General features: G+C 34.0%; 2 protein-coding genes and 1 long non-coding RNA gene across 6 annotated transcripts; 1 reads left to right on the top strand and 2 right to left on the bottom strand.

Annotated features, from left to right (window-relative positions):
* Positions 1 to 1,388: 1,388 nt before the first annotated feature.
* On the bottom strand, positions 1,389 to 6,788 carry LOC11439961 (uncharacterized). Of its 3 annotated transcripts, none has more exons than XR_003012367.2 (5): positions 6,647 to 6,788; positions 6,138 to 6,345; positions 4,888 to 4,968; positions 3,561 to 3,728; positions 1,389 to 2,173 (listed from the first exon to the last, which is right to left on the bottom strand). It is a non-coding gene; the product is annotated as an uncharacterized lncRNA (long non-coding RNA). The 3 variants fall into 3 exon arrangements; XR_005646346.1 differs by having other exon boundaries at positions 3,561 to 4,214; XR_005646347.1 differs by having other exon boundaries at positions 4,877 to 4,968.
* A 28-nt stretch (positions 6,789 to 6,816) lies between these two features.
* On the top strand, positions 6,817 to 7,475 carry LOC11427456 (succinate dehydrogenase assembly factor 1, mitochondrial). Of its 2 annotated transcripts, none has more exons than XM_024784381.2 (2): positions 6,817 to 6,957; positions 7,040 to 7,475. In XM_024784381.2, the coding sequence occupies exon 2, from the start codon at positions 7,054 to 7,056 to the stop codon at positions 7,333 to 7,335; it is 282 nt and encodes a 93-aa protein (XP_024640149.1). In that variant the 5' UTR covers positions 6,817 to 6,957; positions 7,040 to 7,053; the 3' UTR covers positions 7,336 to 7,475. The 2 variants fall into 2 exon arrangements, with proteins under 2 accessions (XP_024640149.1, XP_003610904.1); XM_003610856.4 differs by having other exon boundaries at positions 7,043 to 7,475.
* Positions 7,476 to 18,765: 11,290 nt separating this feature from the next.
* LOC11439962 (far upstream element-binding protein 2) lies at positions 18,766 to 27,888 on the bottom strand. The gene is made up of 7 exons (XM_003610864.4): positions 27,566 to 27,888; positions 26,347 to 26,735; positions 23,858 to 24,043; positions 23,663 to 23,764; positions 23,504 to 23,575; positions 22,504 to 22,620; positions 18,766 to 20,278 (listed from the first exon to the last, which is right to left on the bottom strand). The coding sequence occupies exons 1-7, from the start codon at positions 27,759 to 27,761 to the stop codon at positions 18,998 to 19,000; spliced, it is 2,343 nt and encodes a 780-aa protein (XP_003610912.2). The 5' UTR covers positions 27,762 to 27,888; the 3' UTR covers positions 18,766 to 18,997.
* Positions 27,889 to 27,987: the final 99 nt, after the last annotated feature.

The following is a 27,987-nucleotide window of genomic DNA, read 5'->3' on the forward strand; positions in this document are numbered from 1 at the left end:
AAACTTACTCAACATTTTAACAAGGATGAGCAATATTTCATGTTAATTATTATTGGCAAGCAACTCTTTATTTTTGTTCTTTCATGCATGTTGATCAGATTCACTGTGGTAAGACAAAATCCAACATTCACCAACTCGATGACTATTGGAACAAGATCGAATGGTGAAGATCTCAATCAGATTTTTGAGTATTTAAAAAACTAAACTTCCAATCTTTAAATCTACACTATCCATTCTCGATCTAACGATCGGTGACATGATCACAACTCGAATGCGTGGTTTTTTTTTACCGGAGGGTACCAACAGTTGTTTACCACATTGGAGTGGCTCAATAGTCACATCTGTGATAAAAAATATAAATTAAGTTTTCACAAAATTCTTGTAACATTTTTTAATTAACTTCAAATAGTAATTTTAAAAAGAATTATAGCTCACGTAAATTGGTATCGAAGAGAATCGAACTTGAGACTTTAAAAAGAAGCATGACACTTTAAGGTCCGAAGGCAACATACTACTAAACCAACTCAAGGGCATTATTACGGTGAATATTGATTTTGAAGTTCTCACAATAAACATAAATAGTTAACGAATGATGGTTTGGAAATTTAAAAAAGAAATATGGGATATACATAACAAGTGGAAAATAAGCCCTGAAAATGCATAGTATTATATGTAATGTATTTTGATTGATTTGAATATTACTAGTGTGGTGCCCGCGCGACACGGGTGAAAAACGGTCGACATTTAACTACACGTCGTTCAGATTCTACACGACACATGATTACAATATTATGTGCATTATAGTCGACGACATGCTACATAATGAATGATGTGTACACGACACAGATACAAAGTGTAGAATACTAAAACTTAAAAAATTTCTACATAATATTTTTGCATCAACTCTCTATTTCAATCGTGTAATCGAATGGTAAATTTTCTCCTAAAATATATTCATTTTTCTGGGTTAAATAAATATTTAGTCCCTAAAAAGCATAGTCAGTTTTGTTTAGTTCTCATAAAAAAAGTAACATATTTTGGTCACTATAGTTTTCTTTTTTCCATGACGTAGTTTTAATCCATATTAATGGGTTTCACGGGTGAGATTGACATTGGTTAATTAATATAAAGTGATACAATTTTAACGTGTTTATGCACATGTCCTGGCATAAAAAATGTGTTTTGAAATATATTGCATGAAACATAAAAACTAATATTATAAAAATCAAACACTAACATCTAAAATTAACTTAATAAACCACTAAATAAATAATATTTTTTTAAGAAATAACAAATAATCAATTATGATAAAAACATACAAAAAGATGTAACATTTTATTTCCTACCTTTTGAAGTTGTTTTTGGAATATCTTCTATATTTTTTTGGGTCGATAATTAGAAGAGTTTTATTAAATAGCGTTAACGGTGACCAAGGAACATCTTATGGCCCATAAAAATCATACAAAATAGATCAATACATCCTGGAAGAGATACACCAAAAAACAAAACAATCTAATGCTATAAGTCTCTAATGATCTTGCAAAACACCCAATGCAATGAACTACCTATTGCTTCAAGCAATGAGATTTAACACCAAGGCCCCCACTCGACTAATCAGAGCTCTAGAATAGCCAAACCAATGAAATATAGTCAGCGGGAAAACTTTGCACACCAGAGGTAAAAACCAGAAGAAAAAAGACATCGGCAAATACTCTTGTACATCACCTTAGTTTCCACAGTCCTTCTGAATTTACTAAGAGAACACCAGCTGCAGCTTTCATAGTGATTTTCATAGTGGCTTAACACAACCCCGCACCACTTATTTCTCCAAAACTTGATAAAAAGCTCATCATACCTCACAACACAATACCGCAAAAATCATTGAAACCAACCACAAACCATCATGAGCATCCACATGAGATTCCCCAGACTGTGCTAGACAGGAGAAAACTAAACACTGCTAAAAACTTCCACGGCTTGTGCTACAATCAGGCCATCAAAACAGTTGCGCATTCAAGCTCGCAACTCCTCCAGCTGATGTAGTGGCAAACTGATATTTCTTCTTTCCTGCAGCGCAATAGATATACAAAATAGGCATAACAGGTGCACTGCTACAGATGCAGACCAAAACGCCCGAGAATAAGGCATAATCAAATATGCATAATACAAAAATCTGCAAACACAACACAATTTCACAACCACCGCAGCAGAATTTAATAGCCAAACATAATAAACTGAATTTAATAGTACAAAAACAATAAATCTATTCACCAGACACCCTTAAGTTAATGAAATCCACTTTTCCACTAAACAGTCATAAAAAACAGACCATGCCACCACTGCAGAATTTAATAGCCAAATATGCCAAGCCAAAGCAAAGGCAGTACAAAAACAATAATTTAATTTGTCAAACTCTTAAGATTACAGTCAATTTGCAAAAAAAATGCTCATTCATATTGGTCAAACATTGGTATTTGATCTTTTCCAACCATGAAATTGAATTAGGCCCTTAGATCTTCATGGTTTGCGACAATGCAAATGACTTAGCCACCACTAATTTGATTAACAACAACAACTAAAGCTAGTGTGGTAGAGCCTGCTGAAGTAGCACATGCCATAACCATTTTTTTTTTTTTTGCTTACACCAGCTAGTGCTAATATAAACTCGGCTACATTTGGCTCTTTCATCCGTTTACCATGAAGAAAATGACCCAAAATCTGATTGAAAAAACTTTTATGTTATGACTCCCATTTAGAGCAGCAGTAGCAAACCAACAACAATAGCAGTAATAACAACTTATGGTTCCTTTATGATTTGATGTAGGTTTCCTAGCAAATTTGGAAAAAATCATAATATAGAATAGGGAAAAAGCAAAGCAAGAACGACACAACATCGCTATTTCAAATTATAATCTTCAACTAATAGCGAAAAGAAATAGCAAAAGCAGCCACTCATGCAGGTTGATTAATGCTAAACTTAGCATCAAGGTTTCTCAATACTAAACTATCTACAAATGTTGACCACCTAAATAAAAATCTGCCTCAAGCCAAAGTTGATGTATATCAATATCAATATTTATAATCATTTGCTCTATATCATCGAAAACCAAATCAAGTGTAGTACAAATATATACTATCTTGCCTTTAACACACACATTCATTATTTTATTTTAATTGAAATATGGTTCAAATACATTTTAGTATCTTTTCAGGCATCTTGAAATATATTCAAGGAGGGAAATCATACTGTGAAGCTGGAAGTGTAGTATGCTACAGTGAAACTTTTCATAACTCCTCATAATATGATCAAATGCAAACTTAGTAAAAAATAATATAAAAGAGTAAGATCATTTAAAAGTGGAACTTTGTAAAATTCTTCCACTGTACTCTTTAAAGATATAAGCTTCTCTAGAAGATATAAGAAGCAAACATCATATTCATGAAATCCTATGATATAAATCAATCGCAATCAAGTAACCTAGTTTGCACAGAAAAGTAAGGGCCATACACTAAAGGATACACCAATGGAAAACAATAAAGACAATAACCAATGACCTAACCTTTTCATCTATAAGTACCATCTCTATTGAGTTCGGTTGTTCGTTCAGGATTCAGAAAGGATGGAACCTCCCACATCCTCAGAACCCTGACTTTAAAACGCCAAACCCTCTCTTCCGGGCAACACCTCCGACAACAAATCAAAGGAGTTCTCCATCACAAAACTGGAACTGGATATCAGACCCAAGAATTCAACAACACAAACATTAGCTATGCGAAGAATGAAAGACGGAAGCGCAAATTGACCACAACATCTAAGCCACATACGTATATAAAGACCAAGCAGGGGGTAGTATAGAGATTTCAACCACAAGACAAACTTAAATATCTCAGGAACAAAACGACGAAAAAGAAGAAAAACCTGACACCCACAAAGCAAGTACATCCACAACAAAACAAAACATGAGAATTTAGGGTACAAAGATCTCTTCCTAAAAGACGGAATGTATGGATAAAGACAAAGGAAAAATAGCAGATCCAGGCCTGGAACATAGACAAACCTGTCGCATGCCGAAAATCCAAAAAAAAACAAAAAAAATCAACTACAGTGCTTACTCAGCGGGAGGAACGGCACTCCACATGAAAACCACATTAAATTGTAGAAAAAATCGATCCCACCGGAAATGCCGATACATAGTAGAAATGGCTATTATCTTCTGTAAGAGTTATTGATTTCATTTTATACGGGTGAAAAAAAAATCAAAAGAAGAATGAACATGATTAAAAAAATGGTAAAACACTTGGGCTATGAAAATACACCGTATTATGTTGTAAATCACTTGAATAGATACAAAGGTAAAATTAACCTTCTTTGTTCATTATATAAAAGAGCAACAGTAAAAAATATAGTATGCTTTTGCAAATTCTTTTGTAATAGTTTTACATTTTCGTACAGGTAAATAGAAAGACTTAGCCTTTTTTGAGCAACTAAAAAGAAAGATTGTGAAGTTTAACTGTAGTGATGCAGGTTGAAAACAACTAAAACATTATTGATTTTGGAACCAAATGTTTTGCATTGTGGACCTCATTTCGAATTAGAGCTGTGGGATTATGGACCTGATTTTGAATTAGAGTTGTGGGATTAGCTTGAACATAATATGAAAAAAGTTGTAAATCAGATTTTTTTTTATTTATAGTTGGACTACATCAGGACAATTTGAATAACACACAGTTACCACCAATGTCACCTATTTTATTTTAACTAACTCTGAATCTCCTACACACACTGCCAGCTAATACATCAAATGAAATTATAAAACTCATCCAAAGCAGTTGAAAAATGCCACTGAAAAGGTATATTGAGAACAAAATAACATACATCAACCATACCTTCCTCTTTGCCACTTGTTCCTCCTCTTCTCTTTGCTTCTAAAATGGTGTATTTTTTGCTTAATAAAGAACAATCTCATCCTAAAAAACCGTAAAAATGTAAGATACGAAAAGTAGCAATTTAACAAATGTTAGAAAATCAATGATATAAATAGTCATTGAAAGCTCATAATGCATTCAAGGGGAAAATAGTAATAATAGGATAGATCTTGTAGCATGTATGTATAATTATATCTTTTATCATGCCCCTGTGAGGCCTATGACCTAATAAAAAAGAGTGTTTATTGATAAAGTTTATCGAAGGGGAGGGGAGGGGAGGGGTTTTAATGGAGGGGAGGGAAAGGGAGGGAAGGGAAGGGGAGATATTTCAATTAAATATATGTTTGGTTCAAATGATGGGAGGGAAGGGGAGGGGAGAGATTTTAATCAAATATATGTTTGGTTCACAAGGGGAGGGGAGGGATTTTAAAACTAAATTACTTTTTTATCCCTCTAATATTAAAATAGTATCACGATTTTTAAATTATCCACTTCATAAAAAAATTAAACATGAAAACTTAGTAACCGTAAACGCCATAAATAATCATACACAAAACTTCTGACAAGATATTGGATATTCATAAATATTAGAGCACTGATTTATAAAATATATTTATAAAATAATCTACGAAAATATAAAAATATTTATAAAAAAATTATTGTTAGAACTGATTTATAAAATATATTTATAAAAAATCCCGCACAAAATTTGTTGATAATGTTTTAATATATAATGCAATTAAAAAATATTAAATAAAAAAATGAGAACAACGTTAGTAAAAAAAAAAAAAAATTCTCGTAAAAAAAATATTAGAAGAAAAGAATATGTGGTTCTACTTAAAAAAAAAAAAGGATGATATAGGCATGTTAAGAAAAAAGGGTAATAAGCAGTATATTGAAACACTTAAATTTTAAATAAGGACGATTTTGTCATTTAAAAATGAATATGAGGATAATTATGTCAATATAATTAAAATTGCATTAAATAATTTATCTTTCCCTCCCCTCCCCTCCAAAAAACTCCAATTTGAGGGGGAGCAATAAATGAACTTATAAGGGATTTTGCTCCCCTTCCTCTCCCTCCCCTCCCCTTCTAAAAATTGAACCAAACACAACAAATTTAAAATATTCCCTCCCCTTCCCATCAAAACCCCCGAACCAAACGGATCCTAAAATGTATAGACTTATAAAATGTATTTATTGAGGCTTACACTATACTGCTTCAATTCCAGACAAAGAAAACGCTAAATCAACTGCAATATACTTCCTCAGAAAAATCATAAAAAATTAAACAAAATCGAAGAACTTAGTCCTAAGAAGCTCCTTGATATCTTCTCTAGCACTTTTCAACTGATCAGGATCAGACTCAAACGCAACCGTTCCGAATCGTCCACTCGAAACACGAACTTTTCCTCATCGCTGAAAAATCGCAAACGCAATTAACACAAACAAACTCAAAAAAAAAAAATGGCATTGAAATGAAACTCACATCCACACTTTCAACATGATCAATTACAACATTACTCAAATATGTTGATTAAAATAAAAAATAAAGGCAGAGAACTAAACATCAAACATATGGTGTGCAGTGTAGTGTGCATATATGGAGAAATAGCAGAGTTCAAAGTCACACACAACAAAGAAATTAAAGAAACAAATGAAAGAACCGAAAAAATAAAGATGGAAGAAACGAAACATTGGAGCAGAACAATTTACTAACCTTTTCATCTATTGAGTTTGGTTGTTGAGGGTTCAAAAAGGATGGAACCTCCCACATCCTCAGAGAAGTATGACATCTTGTACAAAAATGAGAGAGAGACTATTCTCTTTTGTAAGATTTATTGATTATTGATTGATTGAGTTCCCATATAAGAGCCCAAACCCAATAAGCCCAAATAATGTTCAGCCCATTTCAGATCTCGTGTTCCAAAACGGAACAACAACACAAAATCAAGAGAAAGCACCTAACATAACGAATCTAAATCTCAACTTCGATCCTACGCTCTTCTTGTTCTCATTCCTCTCTCTCAGGTAAAATCAATTTCAATTAATCGCTTTTTTTTTTTCAATGAAAATTCTAATTCTCAATGTTCTGCCTGCGTGTATATTGTAGCAGAAGAAGATGAAATGGGAGGAACCAGAGTGCAAAGGCTATCTGGAATGCAAAAGCAAGTGCTTAGCTTATACAGAGGATTTCTTCGTGCTGCACGTTCCAAACCGGACCAAGAACGCCGCAACATAGAATCCATAGTATCTCAAGAATTTCGTCACAATTCAAAAGAAGTTGATAGGAAGAATTTTCAATACATTGAATATTTACTTCGCCGTGGTCATAAACAGCTTGATCAGCTTAACAACCCTGGTACCACCGGGTTATCTTCATTGCAACTTCATTTCCCTAAAGATTAATTATACTTTTCATCCATGTAGAAAATTAACTGAATATTGAGATGTTTGTATTCAATGAAAATTAAGTGAATTTTTATTACACTTTTTAGTGTTTGCTTGTTGATGCTACTAAATGTACGAGCATGTGTGAATTTGTTACAGATTTCTTATATTCCCTGCTACAATAAATTGCAACAATGCCAAATATTAAACTGAAACAACAAAAATTTGCGATTTTTCTGTTTTGGTAGAAGTGAAAGACTTTGATAAGTTCTACCAGAAGGCCAATTTCTAATCCTCTTTTTTGAGTTTGAATTTGATATTCAGATGGTAATATTTCTACATTTCTCATGAAAAGTGTCATATATTTACAACTTCACAAGTCAAAAAAAATGCCTGTTTGAAAAATGTTCAGTTTAGACATAATTATTGGATAAGAATTTAGATAGCAAAAACATGGTTTCTTCAATCATAAAAACAATTCTTTAATTTATCAAATTAACTTGTTTTTATTAAAAAAATTGAGTTAAAAATAGTTAATTCTACATTTTATAGTCAAATTCTTTGATAACAAAATTGTTTTTCGTTTGTTGTGAAATATCTGTCACTTTGTTTTATACTTTTGCAAATAAACATGTTACAATATCTGTGCATAACTCTCTCTCTCTCTCTCTCTCTCTCTCTCTCTCTCTCTCTCTCAATTTTTTTTCATTTGCCTCACTTGCAAAGGAGGATGACTAAAATAGGAAAAAAAGTGTCTGTTGTACAAATTGCCTCGAATCGGATAATCTATGTCAGCTCTTGCTACTGAAAGGGTTAACACCTAATCAAGCGAGAAGTGATATCTAAGAAAAGGTTTCTCTACAAGGAATAGTGAGACCACCCATCGGATGATCATATTCAAACTGTTCCTCAGATTTGTTTAGCAATTTTTGAAATGACGATTGGTTCAAGTATGATACGGGGATCACAAACCGCTTCATTTCTTCTCCAACATATACAGCTAGATATCCTTTTGGCTCGTCCACGCCTTTTGGGGATGATGTCCTTTTGATGATACTAGGTAAACGAAAACCCATTGTTGTATGTCTGATGAAAAGAAGATATTGGACTAAAAAAAAGATTTGTATATAGAAGACTCAAGTTTCTGAATTTCAAATGCCTTGGAATGTGAATGATTTTGTGTTGGTCCTAAATGCTTCAAGGCATGACTATATATAGATGAAAGGTTAAGTAACAAACAGTCGGGCATCAGTCACCGGCAGACAAGCAACATCGAAATTAGTAGAAGTTCCAAAGGGCTATGTTGCAGTGTATATTGGAGAGAAACAGAAACGGCATGTGATCCCAATATCATACTTGAATCAACCATCGTTTCAATCCTTGTTGAGTCAAGCTGCGGAAGAGTTTGGATATGATCATCCAATGGGTGGCCTCACCATTCTTTGCACAGAAGATGTCTTCGAAAATATAACTTCTAGCTTAAATGGGCTATAAATTTCATACAAAAGAGAGTGACATAGTTTAGGAGACATTTTTGTAAACTAGGTATCTTATCAAATTGTAAAGATGGGAAAGAAATGAGGTTTAGATTGACAAATTTATAGAGTATGCATTTTTTTGTTTCATGACAATGAATTTGACTTCTCAAATATCTCTCTGTTTCTGTTGATTAGTTAAATTGTTCACTCCTCCCTGCTATATAAAAACACAGACTTAAATGAGGCTTAATATAAGTTGAACGGAACAAGCCTGATTATAATAGTGAAAGCTTCCTATCCTACCATCAAAGTACTGTTTGTCGATAATTCTATATTCTTAGATTATTTTTTTTTATTCTAGACATATATTTGACAGTAAAGATTATAATTTTGTAGTGTGTGTGTAAGTAGAGAAGTGGAAATCTTTGTTTTTAGCATATATAAAGATGATACTATATTGAAGGAAGATCCATATAAAGCAACACAAATCAACTAGTTCAAACAAATATCCATTAATAATGCAAAAGGTAACTAACTGACTAGAAGAAAAGATTCAAAATACACAGTGATAACTCATGTTCTACATCTTTTAACATACTTACCGATACGAGGGTGTAATCTGTAATTATACCATTTAAGTAGAGTAACTAGGAAATCCTATCATGGTTGCAGACCTCATGTAAGCAGGACAGGTAATTAGTTATTGTGATCATAGAAGGGTGATTAACACCATATCAGGAAAATATGTTGTGTTCCATGTTCAGATGAAGGCAAACATTGAAATAAAATTGGACAGTAGTAATTATTGTTATGAAATCTGTTTTTCAAAAGAATTACTGCACTTAGTCCCTATCAAAATCTGATAACTGATACATATTAACTCAAATTTGATTACAATAATGATAATGTTGTATATATTAAAATTCTTGGCACTTGGCAAAAAGCTAGAAATGACATGTCACAATATTCTCATTCTGGCAACATTTTTCCATACAACAGAAGAAAAATGAAAAGTTATCACCATAGAAGATAGTGCCTTCTGTAGAAATTTTCATCAACTAACATATCTCAGTCTCTATTACTATGATCTACAACTCATTCAAGTTTGAAGTAAAGTTTAAGATTTCATCCTCCTTGCATGGAATTGTGAGACCAACAGTTGGATGATCATATCTGAATTGCTCTTCTGCTTGGCATAGTAATTCTTGAAATTAAGGTTGATTCAAGTATGATATTGAAATCACTATCTGCTTCATTCGATCTTCAACATAGACTGCAAGGTAGCCTTTCTAGACTTCAAATCCCTTCGAAATTGCTTGGATTGAAAAAATGCTTGGTAGGTGGAAATCCATTGTATTAATTTTTGTTCTGCACACTATAAATGAAATACTGATGCCCAAGGACTTGTATGAGAAAGAAATATTTGACTTATGATGGTGTTACCTGTAAGTTTTGGAAGTTTTTACCAATAAACTGAGTTAGAAAGATCTGAAAAAATTGAAGTATAGGAGCTGATTTCTTCTTGGGAGATAAGATATTAGTTGAGATAATCATGTTCAACTTTTCATTTTTGAGGATATGTGAAAAATATAACCAAAAGAGCTCTTAATTAACATATAATCACAGCAAAGGCAATTTCTGAAGACATAGGCCGAGCCTTATCAATTTGGCTAAATCGTCAATAGTTATTGATTCCGTTCAAGCATTTTAGTTAGCTTACCTGGAATTAGCAAAAATAATTATGCTAGTATTCCGAGAGACACAAATATATTTTTACAAGTTAAAAAGATATGTATTATAAAAAATGTCTAAACTAATCTGGTCTATGTCAGTATGCTACAGTAAAAGATTCATAGCCCATTCAAGCAAGAGGTAATATGTTGGAAGGCATCTTCGGTGCAAGGAATGGTGAGGCCACCCATGGGGTGATCATATCCAAATTCTTCTTCAGCTTGACTCAACAAGTATTGAAACGATGGTTGGTTCAAGTATGATATTGGGATCACAAACCGCTTCTGTTTCTCTCCAACATTCACTGCAAGATAGCCCTTTGGTACATCTGATGATTTTGAAGCTGCTTGGCTAGCAGTAGCACTTAATGATGCCCGTCGAATAACATTTAGCAAAAATATTTTCTCTTTTTGTTGTTATCATACTTGGATGTAAAAAATTCATTTGAATCAGAAATTTATTGACACTATTACCGTATATCTCTATCTATTCCCCTTTAATATCAGTCTGGAAATTGAAGCATCTATTTGCTAAATGTTCAGTTTAGAATCTCTTTACAATAAAATGGAAAATACATTCATTCTAAATATAAAATGAATCGCCGTTGTTGCAAGAAAATAGAAAGTTAAATGTAACTATCATGATTTAATGATCATCAATGAAAAATATATTGCAAATTTCCTTTTTGCAGAGAAGAACAGAATTATTGGATGAGTAAGTAGATAAATAAAGCAAATTATTTATAAGTTTAAATATTAGGATTTGAAATAATTGTTAAGCTTGTAAGTTGAGAAAAATCTAGGTCTGTAAAATTCAGGGTGTATATCATTAAAAATAAATGACTGATATCTCTTTTTTTATAGACTTATTTCCAAGTCATAACTAATAAAATGTGAAACTCTTTTTTTAATAAAATGACTGTTTTGTATGAATGTTCCGAGGTGGTAAAAATCAATATAATGTTCTTCAACCTCAATTTAGAACCACTGATGTGGACAGAAGGGGCAAAAAATGTCATGACCAGCCAGAATCCATTTTGATTTGTATCTCTCAAAACAAATTATGTAAAACTTCTTTTCTTCTAAACATTTTGATTGGATTTTGAGGATGCATATATATATAGAGAGAGATTGGTACGGTGAGAATTAGTTATCGTGGGTTCGATCCTCGACGTCCGAAGTCTTTAACTCTACATAGAGATTGATGTGATTATGTGGTTGAGCTTATATATCCTACATACAAAAATCAGTTACCCTTGAAAATCTCAACAAATCATCATATACCATCTCCTATATATATACTCAAACCATCCCTCTTTGTTCATAACTCTTTGCGACTCACACTTACTTTACAACCAAAGTTCAAATTCAAATCTAAAAACAAAAAAGAAAACAGTTCAGAAGAATGGGTGATTTACAGATTCAACAAGAATCCATGTTGATCCCTCACAAACAGAAACAATCCATGATTATTCCAACATCATCAATGCTTCATCATCACTCTCACAAAAACTCTGTCAAACGCCGTTCACCATCATCATCATCTGCTCACCAACCATCACTCAAGAAGCATTCTTTTGACGCAAGCAATCTCACCCGTAATGGCTTCTCCGCCATTACACTTCCTTTCAGTCTCCGCGGGAATGCTCTTAGCCGCTGTGTCTCTGATCCATGCACCTCGCCAGATCAATCCATTCCGGTAAAAGGGCTATCAACTGCTTTGCAGCCTCTGCCTCCAATCAGGAGATGTATATCTGAAGTTATTGATCCTTCTGAGGTTAAAGAAGCAGTTGCTCGTTATTTGAACTCTGCTGAAAAAACCACCCCTGAATCTGATTCAATGGTATGTGTTGAAACTTGTGTTTCTTGCTAAAAAAGTAATCTTTTTTTGATTTGGAATAATGGGTTTTGTTTGTTTTTTGTAGAGGCTTAAAAGGATGAAGGATCGGTTAAAAGAAATGAAGAAAGTGTGGGATGAAGTTATGGAAGACGAGGAAGAAAATGAAAAAGAACAAGAACAAGAAGAAGAGCCCTCTCCTGATGCTGAAGATGAAAAAGAACAAGAACAAGAAGAGCACTCTCTTGACTCTTTTGTTGCTGAAGATGAAAAAGTCATATCTCAGGTGCATGTCTTGAATCTTCAACTGTGATTGTCTTTTTCCTTTGGTTTATAATTTACAGAATCTATGTAAAAATGCTAAATTTTAAGACAAGAACATACTGAAGAATGAAGATGACATATTCAATTATAGTTTCAGATTAATAGTTTTTATGCTGAACAATTCATTTTTGTTTTTGTAGGATGAATTGGAAAATGATTATGAAGAAGCTGTTAGTGTGGAGTGGGTTGATAAGTGTTTAAGCCTTACTTTCAAATGTCCATGTGGCAAGGGATATGAGGTTCTAATCTGTGCAAACAATTGTTACTACAAGCTGATCTAGAAGAATCAGTATGCTTAATTGATTCCTTGGGGGTGGGAATATCACTTCTGTTTTCATTTGTAGTAGCATTTGGTTGTCATTAGAAGAACCAAAATCTATATTTCTAGATCCCTTACATTTGTTTTGTAAATAAGTTGGTATGTACTATCTCAACATTCTTTGAACTTAATGAATGAATCAAAGTATTTTTATACCATCTAAGATATCTCTAGCAATGTACGTACGTAGGAGAGAAAATGAAGCGGTTTGTGATTCCTGTATCATATTTAAACCAAACATCATTCCAAGAATTGTTGAGCCAAGCAAGCTGAGGAACAATTTGAATACAACCATCCAATGGGTGGTCTCACCATTCTTTGCAGAGAAGAAGTTTTCTTAGATATCACTTCTCACTTGAATTGAATCAGCTCTCTGAAAATATCAAAAGACCAATTTTTGTAGAACTTTAGTTTCTTACCTTCAAAAGATTTTTACTTTTCTTGTTACTTGGATGTAAAACTTCATATTTCTATAATTCTTCTCTGATTATCTAGCATTGCAGAATGACCAAAATTTTCATCTTTAATAAGAGCCCTTCTAGGACTGCAGGGTCATTTTCAGACTTAAGCCCATACTTCAAACTTCTTTTTTTATTACACCAACTGATAATATAAGTTAAATTTTAAAACACACAATTGATTTTCGCTTGTTTTTGAATATTGTTTATTTTTTAAATAAACAATTTAAAAAATATACAAAAATTATGTGTTTTTTTAGTCACACTATTTTGTTAAGTGTCTTGCTAACACATTTGCATTGGTTTTAACAACATTTTGACTTTTAAAAAGTTAAATTTATCACTTTTCTCCATTTTTCAATACTATATTTCTATTTTTATCCTCTTATCCAATGCCCCAAGCATTCTCCTTTTGTTAAATATAAAGAAGAAAACAAAAGCAACAGAGAGCGGAAGAGGAAGAGAGTAAGAAAGTTGGTTCATCATCTGGTTTTCCAAATAACAACAAAGAAGAGAAAGATGAAAATTAGAACAAGAACAAAGAGAAAAATTTGGATTCAAGGTCTTTTTCATGTTTATTTTGCAAGAGAAAATTTACTACTTCACAGGCGTTGGGAGGGCACCAAAATGCTTATAAGGCGGAACGTGCATTAGAAAAGCAACGTAAACAAAGGTAGGAATTAGGTTTAGGGTAACCTCATTTTAACCCTTATTTTAGTTATCCAGATACTTTTTTTACACCCTCGTATTATAGGGCACTCGGTGTTGGAATGGAACCTATGATCCAAAAACCATCTGATATTAACCCTAGGATTACGTCACATAGTTTTGGTAATGAGAAATGATATGTATACAATCATTGTGTGACGACTTTTTCACAATTTTCTCTTTCATACTCATATGTTTTTATCCTCTCACTTCCTTTTTCTCTCTCTATTGTTTTTGACCAATAAGAAGAGAGAAAAGCATGGTTGACACTAAAGTTGTCAATAAATACATATACAAATATCATTGCTCTTTGGTAATATTGAGTATAGTAATGGTGTTTTGAGTTTGAAAGAGATATTAAACCCTTCTCTTGTTAGTCTGAGAAATTTTGAGGGTTGTAATAGTAATAGTGGGGCTGAAAATTTAGGATTTGGTCTATTTCAAGGATAGAAGATGGTACAAATAATATCACTTCAATTCTAAAATTCGGATATTCTTCTACAAATATTGATACAAGTTCAAACTCAATCATACACAATAAAAATAATGTGTCTCTTACTTATACCGAAGATGATATTCATCAATCAAAGTTCAACTTTGAAGAAGAATCCTCCAATTCGGAATCTTATGCGCTTGATTTATCACTTAAGCTTTAAATTCAGTTTTATATTTTGTTTTCTGTGTCAATGTCATTGTTAATTTAATTGCTACTCTAGTTGAACTTATGACTTGGTATTCTTTTTTGTTGCAGTCAAATAATTATATTTATTTCTATTGTTTATTGATTAAGTTGAGAGCTAATAGTTCAGACGTTTTGTTACATTTGATGAGTATCTTCCTTGTTTATCACATGTTTTACTATGAGATGTTTTAGGCGTGTCCTTTTCAAATTATTTTCTTTCATTTTTTCCGCTCAATTGTTACTTTTAATTGTTGTTATGAACCGAATCGCTATTTTTTCAATACATTGAGTACTTGCGCGTTGCGCTCCAACTCCAGTGCAAGATTTTGACTCGCCTTTCTCTACTTGAAAAAGGTTTTCTCCTTTGTCTAAAAAAGACCACAATGGCAACAATTGAATGTGGTAACTCTCCAAAAAAAAAAATCACAATTTCATACGACGATTCCTTCAAGTTCTGTAGTACATTTCCCTCTAAATGCCTTGTTGCAAAAACGTTCTCATGATTTCTTTGGAGAAAAAGATTGTAGCTTGTGAACATAAAAAAGCTGGTTTAGAATATTCAACTACATACATCACTTTAGTGGTTAGAACTCACAACGATCATTCCCTCAAAAAAAAAAGAATTCACAATGATTATATTTCCTTTGTTATACTAAAATGTCGTACAAAAGAAATTATGGGTGCGTTTATTTTGGATTATTTTTCAAAGAAAAAAAAATCTATTTTTTTATAATTAAAAAAAAATACTTTTGTCATTTTTAAGTGTTTGTTTAGGATTTTTATAAAAATCATTTTATTAAAACATTCTATTTTCACTTCAAAATGAAAAATTATTAGGATTAACTTTTTTCAAAATCTATTTTTTTAAAACAAGGAGGTAACACATGAACTAGTTAAAAATCATTATTTTTTTTAAAAAGTGATTTTTTGAATAGTATACAAATACAAATAGCTTCAGATTTTTCTAAAACAAAATATATTTTTCTTAAAGCTAAAACAAATACACCCTAAGTTGAAGTGTGTATAAGGAACCGCATATAAGTCTTGTCTTAAAATTACCTACATTTTCATAGACACTATGTATGTGATTTCGTGCTGATAATTTGGAAAACCTACTAAATCATGTGACAATTGAATCATCTTGAAACGATTAAAACGACGTGGTACAACAAAAATTATGTGTAGAACTGGCGTGGTACATTGACTACCACCAAAAAAAAAAAAAATACATCGTCACCATAGTGAGCACCACAAATAATACATGAGGTAATCTAGTTATTTTTTTAGTATGTGTTATTTTTTAATATGCAATGATTTCTTCTTTTTATTTCACGAAAGTGTTGATAGCATTTCATTCATAATAATGGTTTGGATGCAAGTAGGAATGTCAATCATGATATGGTAGTTACTTAGATATGTGATGTGGCTATTTTTGCAAGAGCATGAGCTATTCCATTGGTTCGCCTCCTAACAAATTATATCTTTGAGTTTATGAAATGAGAGTTAACAATGTCTTGACAAGTACTAGGAACACATCCAAATTCAGTCATGTCTATTTTGTTACTAAGCAATAAATCTACAATTCTCTTAGAATCTAACTCTGAATCAACATGTTCCAACTGAAGATCTTTTAACCGCTGTAATTCTGATAAGAGGCCAATTACTTTGCTCATATCTGCATGTCACTGAGGACTGATGCAGTTCGAACCTAACCCGCTAGTTTTCCAGTCATGTAGAATCTGCGTAGCGCATCCTGCAAGTGTAGTTAGAGTCACAACACTTGGTTCCACAACTTGTTCTTACGTTGTTTCCACAAGCTCCAAAGTTGACAGTTGAGCAAGGTAGTGTCCTAGAATCTCAAAAATAATAGCAGCTGCGTTAGCATTATTACATGCTACATATGATATGATTGTTGTCTCCACAAATAATTGCTACCGGCATAAATAAAAAATAGATGATAAATGTGCGCGCATAACACAAACATCGTGACAATCAACTCCGTGCATATGAAGATGTGATCATGTGGGAAGGCAACCACGGCAAATTCTCCAAAAGTGATTTTTTAACTTTCAGAGGAACTCGTAGCTTCCACACAAGGTTCCAGCTGCCGAGAACCTTCAAAAGATTTGTACCAATTAATTCATCAATACAAAAGCGATAAGCAGGTTTAACGGAGTAACCTCCTGTCTGCCATATCAATTGAGGCACTTGAATACAGAGGTGTCGTCAAATCTTAAGTAGTCACCTCATACTTGAACAACATATTGATCAAGTTCACATTCAAACTCGTCCTATTAGATAGCATAATATTAGCAACTGTCGAATAAACCAATTCAGATCCGAGAATGACAAACTTAGGTAACACTGATCCATCAGAGAGCCACCTTTCTTCCCAAATTGAGATATGTTCACTAGAACCAATACACCATCAAAGAAGCCACATTTCTCTTAATTCTTTTTCTCATATTTCCCTTCATTAGAGTTAATATAAGATGCTTTTTTTTTTTTCTTAAAAAGATATTAGATGTTTTTTGAATCATTGATTCCATTGTAACACCCGAAATCATACCTTTGTTTACGTTGCTTTTCTAATGCATGTTCCGCCTTATGAGCTTTTTGATGCCCTCCTAACGTATGTGAAGTAGAAAAAATTTCATTGCCTAGATGGTGTATTGATTCAAAAACCATCTTATATTAACTCTATGACTACCTCCACATAGTTTTGGCCCTTTTGGATATAGTAATGGTGTTTTGTGTTGCAAGAGATATTAAACCTTTTTCTTGTAATAATAATAGGAGGTTGGGATTCTAGGTATTGTTGGTGGAACCATTGGAGAAGACACAAATAATAATATTGGTGTTTTTTTTAAATTGGGAGATTCTTCCTCAAACGTTGCTACAAGTTCTAACTCAATCATTGACTAAATAAATTGTGGCTCCTGCTGCTTCTACTGCGGTGAGAATGATATTCATCAATCAGAATCTAACATAACATTAAAGAAGGCTCCAATTCTAAATCTTGTTTGTCATTTAAGCTTTAAATTCAGTTTTTATATTTTGTTTCCATGTCGATGTTATTGTTAATTTGATCGATAATCACTTATTGAACTTATGGTCATGGTATTTTATTTTATTTTATTGTTAAATTTATACATTTTTAAAAAGTAACTATTGGTAGAAATCAAGTTTTGATCGCTAGCTTGATTAACCACGTTTTGAAATACATCATCATGCTCGAAACTCGCAATGCTTGCTTTTAGAGACTCGTTTTGCAACTGCAATACAAAATACCGTTGACATAATTATGAGAAATGATATTTGAACAATCATTTTTTACAACTTCTGTGACAACTTTCTCTCTCATACTCACATTTTCTTTTTACTTTCTCTCTTTATTGCTTTGGTTTTTATGCCACTACCTCATTTCCTTTCTAAAATTTTGGTTGTCACAAAAGTTGTCACATATATGAATGTTCAAATAACACAACTTCATAATTATATGCACAATTGTTTGGGCGAAGTTAGAACCCAAAATGAAGTCAAACCACATCATAAGTAAGAAGACAATGGGGAAATTCGACAGACCTTGTCACTTGGAAATTTCACTGACCATGTTACTTTTCTTTTTCCTTCAAAAAAATGTTACTTTTCTTTTATCAATCAAAATCAAACTTTATATCTTATATCTTAAAACTTAATTGAACACCCTGCGCACCACCAATTTTTTCATCAATAGAAATCTAACTCAACCTTAATATTTACAACCTGTCATGTTATCTGTAGTAATATTCACAAATTAAATAAAATGAAGCTTATTCGAGCATAAAAAACAGATGAAGATATGTTTTAACCTCACAATATTATGTAATATTTCATGACCAGAATATCATTAATTTCCGCAAAGCATAAAAGTTGGAAGTCGTTTTTTTTTTTTTCAGGGCTTTTGTAAAAACAAAAGACTCTAAACCACCTATGATATTAATCTCTAGAAACTGCAACATCAGTGCTTTCAACGAGAAAATTTGTAAGTTCACAATTCAAAGCAGTACAGGTTACAAGATAATGAATAGCAAGTTACATGAAATAGGACAACAAAATTGAACATGCTAATACTAAAATATGGCTGTCAATACCCAAAAACAAATCATCGAGGAGCACCATAAACTTGGGTCGAGTCATATTGGGCATAAGCAGCGGGCTGAGGTGATACTGTCTTGCCGTATGCTGCAGGAGCACCGGCTGCTGGTGGTACAGCTGCATAGCCTGCTGGTTGTGGGTTAGATTGGTCATAACCAGTTTGAGTTGGTGTAGGTTGAACATAACCTGGCTGCACAGTTGGAGCTGCACTATATGTCTGTGCAGCGCCACTGCTGTAAGCAGGATCCTGGGGTGCTTGGTAGCCATAACCTGCACTGTTAGGGGCTGGTTGTTCAGGGTAAGTCTGCTGGGAAGACGGGTACGATCCATAACCAGTAGGACCAACTTGTGCATAACTAGCTACAGCCTGGGCACCTGGTTGCCCATAACTGGGCTGTCCGCCAGGCTGGGCATAAACCTGTCCAGGTGCAGACTGCGGGTGACTGTAACCATCTGCAGCTGGTGCAGACCCATATGTAGGATATGCTGCTTGTGATGGCCCAGATGATGCATATGGATATGGTTGTTGCACTGTGCCATATGATTGTGCTGGAGTAGAACCCTGATACGGAATCTCGCCTGGTTGAGTGGCTCTAGGGTGGCCATAAGACTGTGGATGTTGTCCTTGTGAAGGTGGCACACCATACAACGGTGGCTTGCCATATTGCTGGGGAGGTGCATAATTCGCTTGAGCACTGGCTTGAGGGTAAGTTGGCTGAGGATTTGAATGTCCTCCATATGGATATTGTGCAGGGCCACGGTTTTCGTACTTCGATTCATCATAACCTTGTCCATAACCTTGTTGAGGATGTCCTGCCTGCTGATAAGGTGTCTGATGGCCATAATCCTGACCCTGAGGCTGTCCATAATTGTAATTCATCTGAGCTGGGGATGGGCCCATGGAGGGTAAAGGAGAAGGACCGGTACCATGTTGGGGGACTGAACTGGGATGCTGGGCAGATGAAGGAGCTTCAGATGAATGACCGCTTTGTCCACCATAATAATCATATCCACCATTATGTGAGGGTGGTCCCTGAAAACTCTGGTGAGGCCTTTGCTCCCAACCAGAACCGTAACTGCTCCTTGGAGCCATATGTTGAGGATAATTTCCATAAGGAGGAGGTGCATATGATTGATTATGAGAAGGGTATGGCCCGCGGTGCTGATAGTCATATGATGGTGGTTGGCCATAATGTGAACCTCGCTGACCCCATTGGGGTGGACCACCAGATCCTCGTGGCGGACGGTAGGCCTGCTGGCCAAAACCACCTGATGATGACCTGATAGGCTATTCCAGCAAAGCATAGAAAAGTAAGTAATAGGAAAATATATTAATAACCAGAATAATATCAGAAGTAGAATCAGTCAACAACAAAGATGCAGCTATACTGATCAAATTAAATATTAAATACACGATTCAATAGCCAATTTTCGTAATCCTGGGCACCCATTTAATTCTGATGATAGTTCATTTTATTGTGATGATAGTCAAATGAATTGAATGGCATACTCCTCCAAAAACAGTAAAAAGGTTAAAAAAAAAAAAAAACTTTCGCATATCTATGTCATCAAAACTTCTACCAAATGTCAAGCGGCAAAATAACAAGCAGCAAGCTGTCAATACAATGCAACATTTATAGCCTGTCATATCATCTAAGAGCTCAACTGCAGTACATAATGAAGTAAACAGCTATGCAAAAGAAACGTTCAATATTATCACAGAAAAAATGTCACCTCAGCAGTAAAAAGAATGAAAGAAGACTGGCAAATGCAAAAGCAAAACTAAGACAATGCGAAAGCTAAACTATAAGCTAAATTTCAATCAAACAATTCAGCAATAACTAGACAAAGATGGTCAACCAAGTTTCTTTTATTTGTTGCACTTAAAACATCAACTTAACATTCATCTAATATATGCTAGTATTTGCAACCAAGAGTATCATCAGATCAAGGATATGCTCAAAAGCAGGTAAATGAACACAAATATCAACACTGGTCCTTCATCATATGGCTGCTGTAGTCTTTTCAACCAGGTGTATCATCAGGTCAAAGATATGTTATAAAGCAGGTAAATCAACACAACATATTTGTACTGCTTCCGGATCACATGACTACCTTTATTAAAATTTAATCAACATCAAAACAGACCAGATGACAATAATTACTTATTATGTTTATCTCATAACAGAACTAGATAGAGGAATAGAACTCCAACACAGTTAAAATCATGAGAAGACATGACTTCACCAGGTATGACTATTATCTTCCAGAAGGTCTCATGCAAATCATACAGCTGCTCGTTTTGAGCGCCAAGGCCATCACAATATAGTCTTACTGAATCATTATTTTTAAATCTTGAAGCAATCTTACCAACCATTAAACATCCTGCAATCGGAGGTTTTAATGCCTGCCACCTCTCTTCAGAGCATGAGAGTGAATATGTTGACTATGCTACATCAAGAAAGCAATGCTGACCCCAGGGAAAAGGCAATGGCCAAATCTGCATTTTTAAAGCCAACCAATTCGAAATTGGCACCTCAAGATAAAAAAATCATTGCAACTGTCATCTTGGTTTACATATACGATCTTCCTAAAAGATTTAATTGACCTTGGCATGGATTATTGTTCAAATTCCAAACTCATGAACACTGTTTCAGGTGATCTATCTATCTCACTTGCATGGCAACAATTGATACAATACTTCCATAAATGAATCAAATAGACATCAAATACATGGACACTCCCGTACCGACAATCACGATTTGTATTGATTTCGCAAATGCAACTGTAGATTACACCAAACCCATATAGAGTAAGCATATAAAGTGTTTGTCTAGATCTCTATTTTATGCATGCTAACAACGTGGGAAATGTTTAGATCCCTATTTTACAGGAATCCCTATTAAAAGCAATCATTCTTCAAAACTATTATTTCTTGGCATGGTAGAATCAAATGAAGCTATAATAAATAGAACTCGTAATTACATGAATAATGTCAAAATCAGTCACCAATAACAAATCTTAACTAACGATACATGCTTTCAAGCAGCTGCAAAACATAGAAAAACCTTCCATATACTACTTCAAATATCTTATCCAATACCATGATAAGAACGACATCACATTGCAATCAATCTAATTTAAGCTATATAACCCAGTCATTCCCCAATCAGCATGACATATAAACCTCAGTCCACGATAGAAAGGAGACAGAAGTTGGCACAAATATGGGTCTGGGTGCATACAAGATAATCAAGGCTACTTTAAGTCAACAAAAACTTGATGCAATTTATTACAGAAAATGCAATGAGTGACTAAATGAGTTCACATGCCATGTTTTTAACATGAAAATACAACAAAAAATTACAAAATAAAAAGGAATATCAACATATCAAATACGCAAAAAGTTGGCATTGATATAATAATATTGGTAAAACGGAAATATGCACAAATAATATTTAAACTATCAAATTGCAAACTTTATAATCACAATGTATGTACAGCCAAACAAACCTGGCTCAAGACTTCTTTTATCATCTCTTGCGCAATTTCAATTTGCCTCTTGTCACCAGTAACTTGGACAGTCCTTTCCTTAGAATCATCACCTTCGGGAAGATGTTGAGGTATCAACTAAAACAGTTAAAATAGCATCATCAGAGCCCATAAGCAAAATCCAAAATAGCGGGATGAAAGTGAGAAAGCCTAAAAGAATGCCATGTACAAGCATCAAACCACTTTCTCCAGCTTTCAAAATTCAAAACTTCCATTATCACATCTCATACAATCGAGTAAATTAGGCTCTAAGAATTTGAAACCCACAAACTTTTACTACAAGGGGATAACGATCAACAAACTACTAAAATGTACCAATTCAAAATGTGAAAACTTCTAACAAATGGTTTGTCTGATAGAAAGTGGAAAGGAGACCAGGGAGAATGATGAGATTTGATTAATAAAATGGGGGAGTAGTTGCTTGAGAATGGGTCTGTTATGTCTTGGGTTTAGTAATAATGTAATAAGTTAAGTAGGTTAAGGAATCTTCATAATTGTGTATTTTCTGATTTTATGCAAGACAAAGGGCAATCTAGTGCTCTGAAGGAGCATTGTGCTCTGGGCAGTAACTATTTGTATTTGATTATTGTGTTCTAGATATATATACATTCTGATTTCCTATTAGACTATTAGTTAGATTACGAAAAAGACAACAGCAATGGGATAATGAATGTTAAATTGATTGGGTTATGAGCAATCACTTCTTTAAAAAATACGCTTTTACACATATTGACATGCAAACAATTCTACGTCAACATTGTTTTATTTAATATAAAATATACAACCATCATAATTTATCGATCTTTTAGCAGGTTAATTATTGTTTTCTTTGATATAAATATGCAACCATCATATTATATCGATCTTTTAGCAGGCTAATTGGTTTCTAATTTAATTACCACTTATGTCAAGGGTTTAATACTAAAGTAAAAAGAGTACGAGACAAACAAACAATAACTACCTGGATGCGTGCCCCAGTTTTGGTCTGCAGGCTCTTAATTGTTTCCCCACCTTTCCCAATGATTAACCCGACCTGCATAAATGTTGTGATTTAAGGCTACGTTAACATAAAACGTGAATAACGGAAAACATAAATAGACAGATATTATCAGTTTATCACCTTCTCATTTGGAACTTGTATCTGAATTTGATCAGATCCCACGATAGCCTGAGCAGGGGAGAGGCCTCGAGCTACAAGTGCAGGAGAACCTCCAGCATCAGCCTGTGGAATTTCAAAAGTGAAACAATGTAAGAACTATATAATAGCAAGAGAAGAAAAAGGAAGCTGAGATATAGATTGGATATGGTATCTAACCTCTGCAATCACAGCATTCATTAGCTTTTCTGCCTTATCTATACTTTCCAAAGTTCCTATTAGTTCCACGGGCCTTGTTGAAGAGTGAGGATCAGCATCAGCATCCCTAGTGATCTGGATCTTTGCGCCCGAATTATACTGCAGGTACCGTATAGTGTCACCAGACTTGCCAATAAGTACGCCAACCTGAACATAAATGGAATAAATCTATCAAGTTAATCTGATTCCAATCCAGCGTAGAAATTAAATTTAGGATTTGTACAGAACACAGCTTTTAGTCATGGTGTAAGAAACAAATATGCCTGTCTGAAACATTATCATTAATACTTATCAGCTTCATAGGAAGCAAATGTGGACAAAAAACCATTCAGTCCTTAAGGAAACAAAGAAAATAAGAAGGAAAATGATCACCCATTATCGATAACATAAAGGAAAGAACTATGCACAGAAAACCCATAATCAAAAGTAGGTTGTATGGAAGACCTGCAAAACGGAGTTTTAAGTAGAGATGAACATTGATCAAACAATCAATGGCCCATGCACAGAGAAGGTTGTATGGAAAACTTTTAAGCTACTAGAGATACAACCACAAAGTTATTTTCCACTTAGTGAGGTGGTTAACATCTCTGTTGTCAATGCGGCGCGGCGCCAACCCAAAAATTGGCGGGCCGCGTAGCGGGCGCTATTTAGGCGGTGCAGCCACAAATGAATTTAATACTAAAATACCATGCTATTAAAAAAATACTAAATACCTTAAACATTACAAAATTCATGAAAAATACTAAAATACCTTATATTACTGCTATTATTTTATTACTTAAGTAGTGGTCTATTATTTTTTATAACCATTATTGATCTATTATTAATAAATAATACCATTTTTATTTAAATATGTTACTATTGTTTTTTATTTATTATAAAAATAAAAAATAAAAAAACTACTATTGGTTTTTTTCTTAAATAAAAGGTCAAAAGAGGCCGTGCAGTGAAAGTAATAAAACAAAACATCTTTTTTAAGCCCATTATACTCTCGGGTTTAAATTTGGCCAGCCCACATAAGTATTCACTAACAAATAAACCCTAGACCTAATTATGTGCATGCAACGCCGATAAACAAACAATCTCCTTCTTTCATTCACTTCTCCTCCTCAGTTTTTTCACGCTACAATTAAAGATTTCTTTCATTTCTTCTTTCATTTCTCCTCATCCTTCTTCTCTTGACCGTGAAAAAGGATGAAGGGTACAATTTGACCCGCGTAAACTCAGATCCAGCTGCTCCGATTGTACAATTTTGACCCAGATAGTGCTTGCTCTGACCAGATTTTGGCCGCCCAGCTCCACCGGATATCGGCCGCTTCACCCGCTTTCACCAAACGCTCCGCCTTGTAGCACTGCGTCGCATTTTGTCATTTTTGGCTGCGATAGTGCCGGTAGTGGCTGCTATTGACAACAGAGGTCAACATTGATCAAACAATTAATGCCCTATTGTAGATCATGTCTAAAGGTAAACACAATAAATTTAGATCTTCATTAATTAGTTGATCCAATTTTTTTTATCACCCTCTACCTCCTATTGGACTATTATCCGTTGACCTCTCGATTAATTTTCAGTTGGGTCTGATTGGAAACTGACTTTTGCCTTAAGTTTGACTTGAAACTGAATGTAAAATGAAGCTCATTCAAAATAAAGTTCGCAAACTTCAATCCTAGCATGCATCTAGTCTTCTTAATGAGGCTTCAATAGGTCTTCCCCACACATGACAGAATCACCCAACTAGATTCCATCATCTTTTTTTGAAATGGGTGTTTACCCCAGATTAATTTCCAGTGTAATCAATTATAAACATGTTTTTGTATTCATTCAACTATCATAATGGTCTCATCTCATCCCTGTACACTGAGTGAATCTTCTTGCTGACACGCATGGTTAACAAATAGGTGCTACCATTAAGCAGGAGAAAACAAGTTCTAGCAAATTAGACTTTTTCCTCTACTCTCCCTTACTATCCTGCTCAATATAACCAAGTGGGTGGAAAAAAAAAACAAGTTCTGGCAAATTTGACTTTTTCCTCTACACTCCCCCTCACAATCTTGCTCAATATAACTAAGTGGGTGGAAAAAAATCCCTATACTTGGACAAGTGTGATCATTTGAACTTTAGAAAAAACAATTGGCAGTGTCCATAACTCGTGCATTTTTGTGGCGAGTGCCTTGAACTCAGGCGAGCTTGATTATTTCAACTCGGTAAAAAACAAACATAGTCCAAAACAATTGACATGATGCACATTAGGAGTCCAATTTTGAAATCAACTTAAAGCATACATCAAACATATAATTGATCAGCAAACAAAAGAGGAAATATGTGAAGTACATCATTATCTTCAAAAAAACATTGTCCAGTTTGATTGTACACAGTCCAAGATTGACAGTAGGCATGCAACATGATTGAGCTCAATACTACGCATCCAAGCCTAAGAGAATACACATACCTTATTGCTAGGAACCTCGATTTTTCGTGTGGTTGTGTCAGACCCAGATATAGGTTGCTTTTGTCCTGAAGAAGTATCATGCTGTAAGGTGGGGTCAATAGAGCTGGAATCAGGTTGTTTGTCTCCAGAAGAAGCGTCTTGCTCAGTTGACTCCTTTGATGGTTGTTCAGTTGCTTTAGATGGCTCCTTGTCATTTTCCTTACCAGAGTCCTCAACAGGAATCTCTTTGACATCCTCCACCAGAATCTCATTGGTATCAGTAGGCTCAGCAGTTTCTTCTGAATTATCTTTAGATACATCTTGAACTTCCTCCGAAGGAGCATTTTCCTCTGTATCTGTATCTGTTTCTGCCTCAGCAACCTTCTTTTCTTGATGTCCATTAGTATTAGCTGCCAACACCAAAACATAACATCAATAACACAATTCCTTGCCATTAAAGCATATTGTAAAAATAATCAAAGCATTTTTTTTAAAAAAAATATCTTATTTAGCATATCAGCAACAATAACAACAGCGGCAAAATAAAACTGGTTATTTAGCGAAATAGTACAAATCTATCAAAAAAATATTTTAAAAAAATACATTATGCATCTTAAGAGAATAAAATTAAGGGCTGTTTGGATTGGCTTATTTTAGCTTATCTACTTCCATAAGTTTTGTGAGACTGTGGGAGAACTTATGAAAACAGCTTTCATAACTTCTCCAACATAGTTTATGAAAAAGATTTAACTTATACAAAATTTAATTTTATCTTTTACTATAGAAATACAGCTTATCATGCTTATGCTATAAGCTGCAAAAATGTTGTTTATCCAAACAGACCTAACTGTATACTAATATGGTTCTTTTGAATGAAATATGAACTAATTAAGATTTCATCATAAGCATATATATATCAAGAAAGAATCCATTAAGCATCTTACAAGAATAATGATCAAAGATTACGAACTTGTTTGGATTGACTTGTTTGAGTTTATCTACTTTCATTATTTGGGAGAGCTTATAACATTGTTCATAAGCTTATTTTCAGAAATTCTCCAAGATAGTTTAATTTCATCTTTTGCTACATAGCTTATTTTTAAGTTCTCCAAGATAGTTTAATTTCATTGAATTTTATCTTTTGTTATAGAAATAGCTTATACATAAGGCTTGTGCTAGAAATAGCCATGGTATGATTCTTGTGAATGAAAAATGAAGTAATTACGAACAAATGTTGTACCTAGGTCATTCTGGTTATCGTCCTCAAGACGAGGACGCTTGTTTACATCGTCCTGAGCAACTGCAGCGGCGTCAGTTTCTGCACCGTCAGTGTTAGATTCGGTGGGTTGAGAGTGTAGATCTTCGAACTTGCGCTTACAATCAGAAGAAACGGGGCTTGTAGCTGGTGCTGCAACAATAACCTCTTCTTCAGCCATAGTTTGATGATGTGAAATTGAAGAGCGAGAGTGAAGAAGACGATGATGAGAGAGAGGTGAATGAGACGCGAGTTCGATCGAGAGAGAGGGAGAGAGAAATGAAGAAAAAGGATATTTATTTTATCGAACTTCAGATTTTAGGGTTACGACCTACGCTTCTTTGCCACTCACACATCCGTGGGCTTAGTTAAACTCTTGTTGGGCTGTCGTTATTTATGGGCTCAAT

Source organism: Medicago truncatula, chromosome 5 (assembly GCF_003473485.1).
Source record: "Medicago truncatula cultivar Jemalong A17 chromosome 5, MtrunA17r5.0-ANR, whole genome shotgun sequence".
Classification (NCBI taxonomy): Eukaryota; Viridiplantae; Streptophyta; class Magnoliopsida; order Fabales; family Fabaceae; genus Medicago; species Medicago truncatula.

Coding starts and splice junctions, on each gene's coding strand:
- LOC11439962 (XM_003610864.4), bottom strand. CDS start 27,761: ATGGCTGAAGAAGAGGTTATTGTTGCAGCACCAGCTACAAGCCCCGTT. Junction 26,736..27,565: donor CGATAACCAGAATGACCTAG/GTACAACATTTG, acceptor TGGTGTTGGCAG/CTAATACTAATGGACATCAA. Junction 22,621..23,503: donor AAACTGGGGCACGCATCCAG/GTAGTTATTGTT, acceptor TAACTGTTTTAG/TTGATACCTCAACATCTTCC.
- LOC11427456 (XM_024784381.2), top strand. CDS start 7,054: ATGGGAGGAACCAGAGTGCAAAGGCTATCTGGAATGCAAAAGCAAGTG.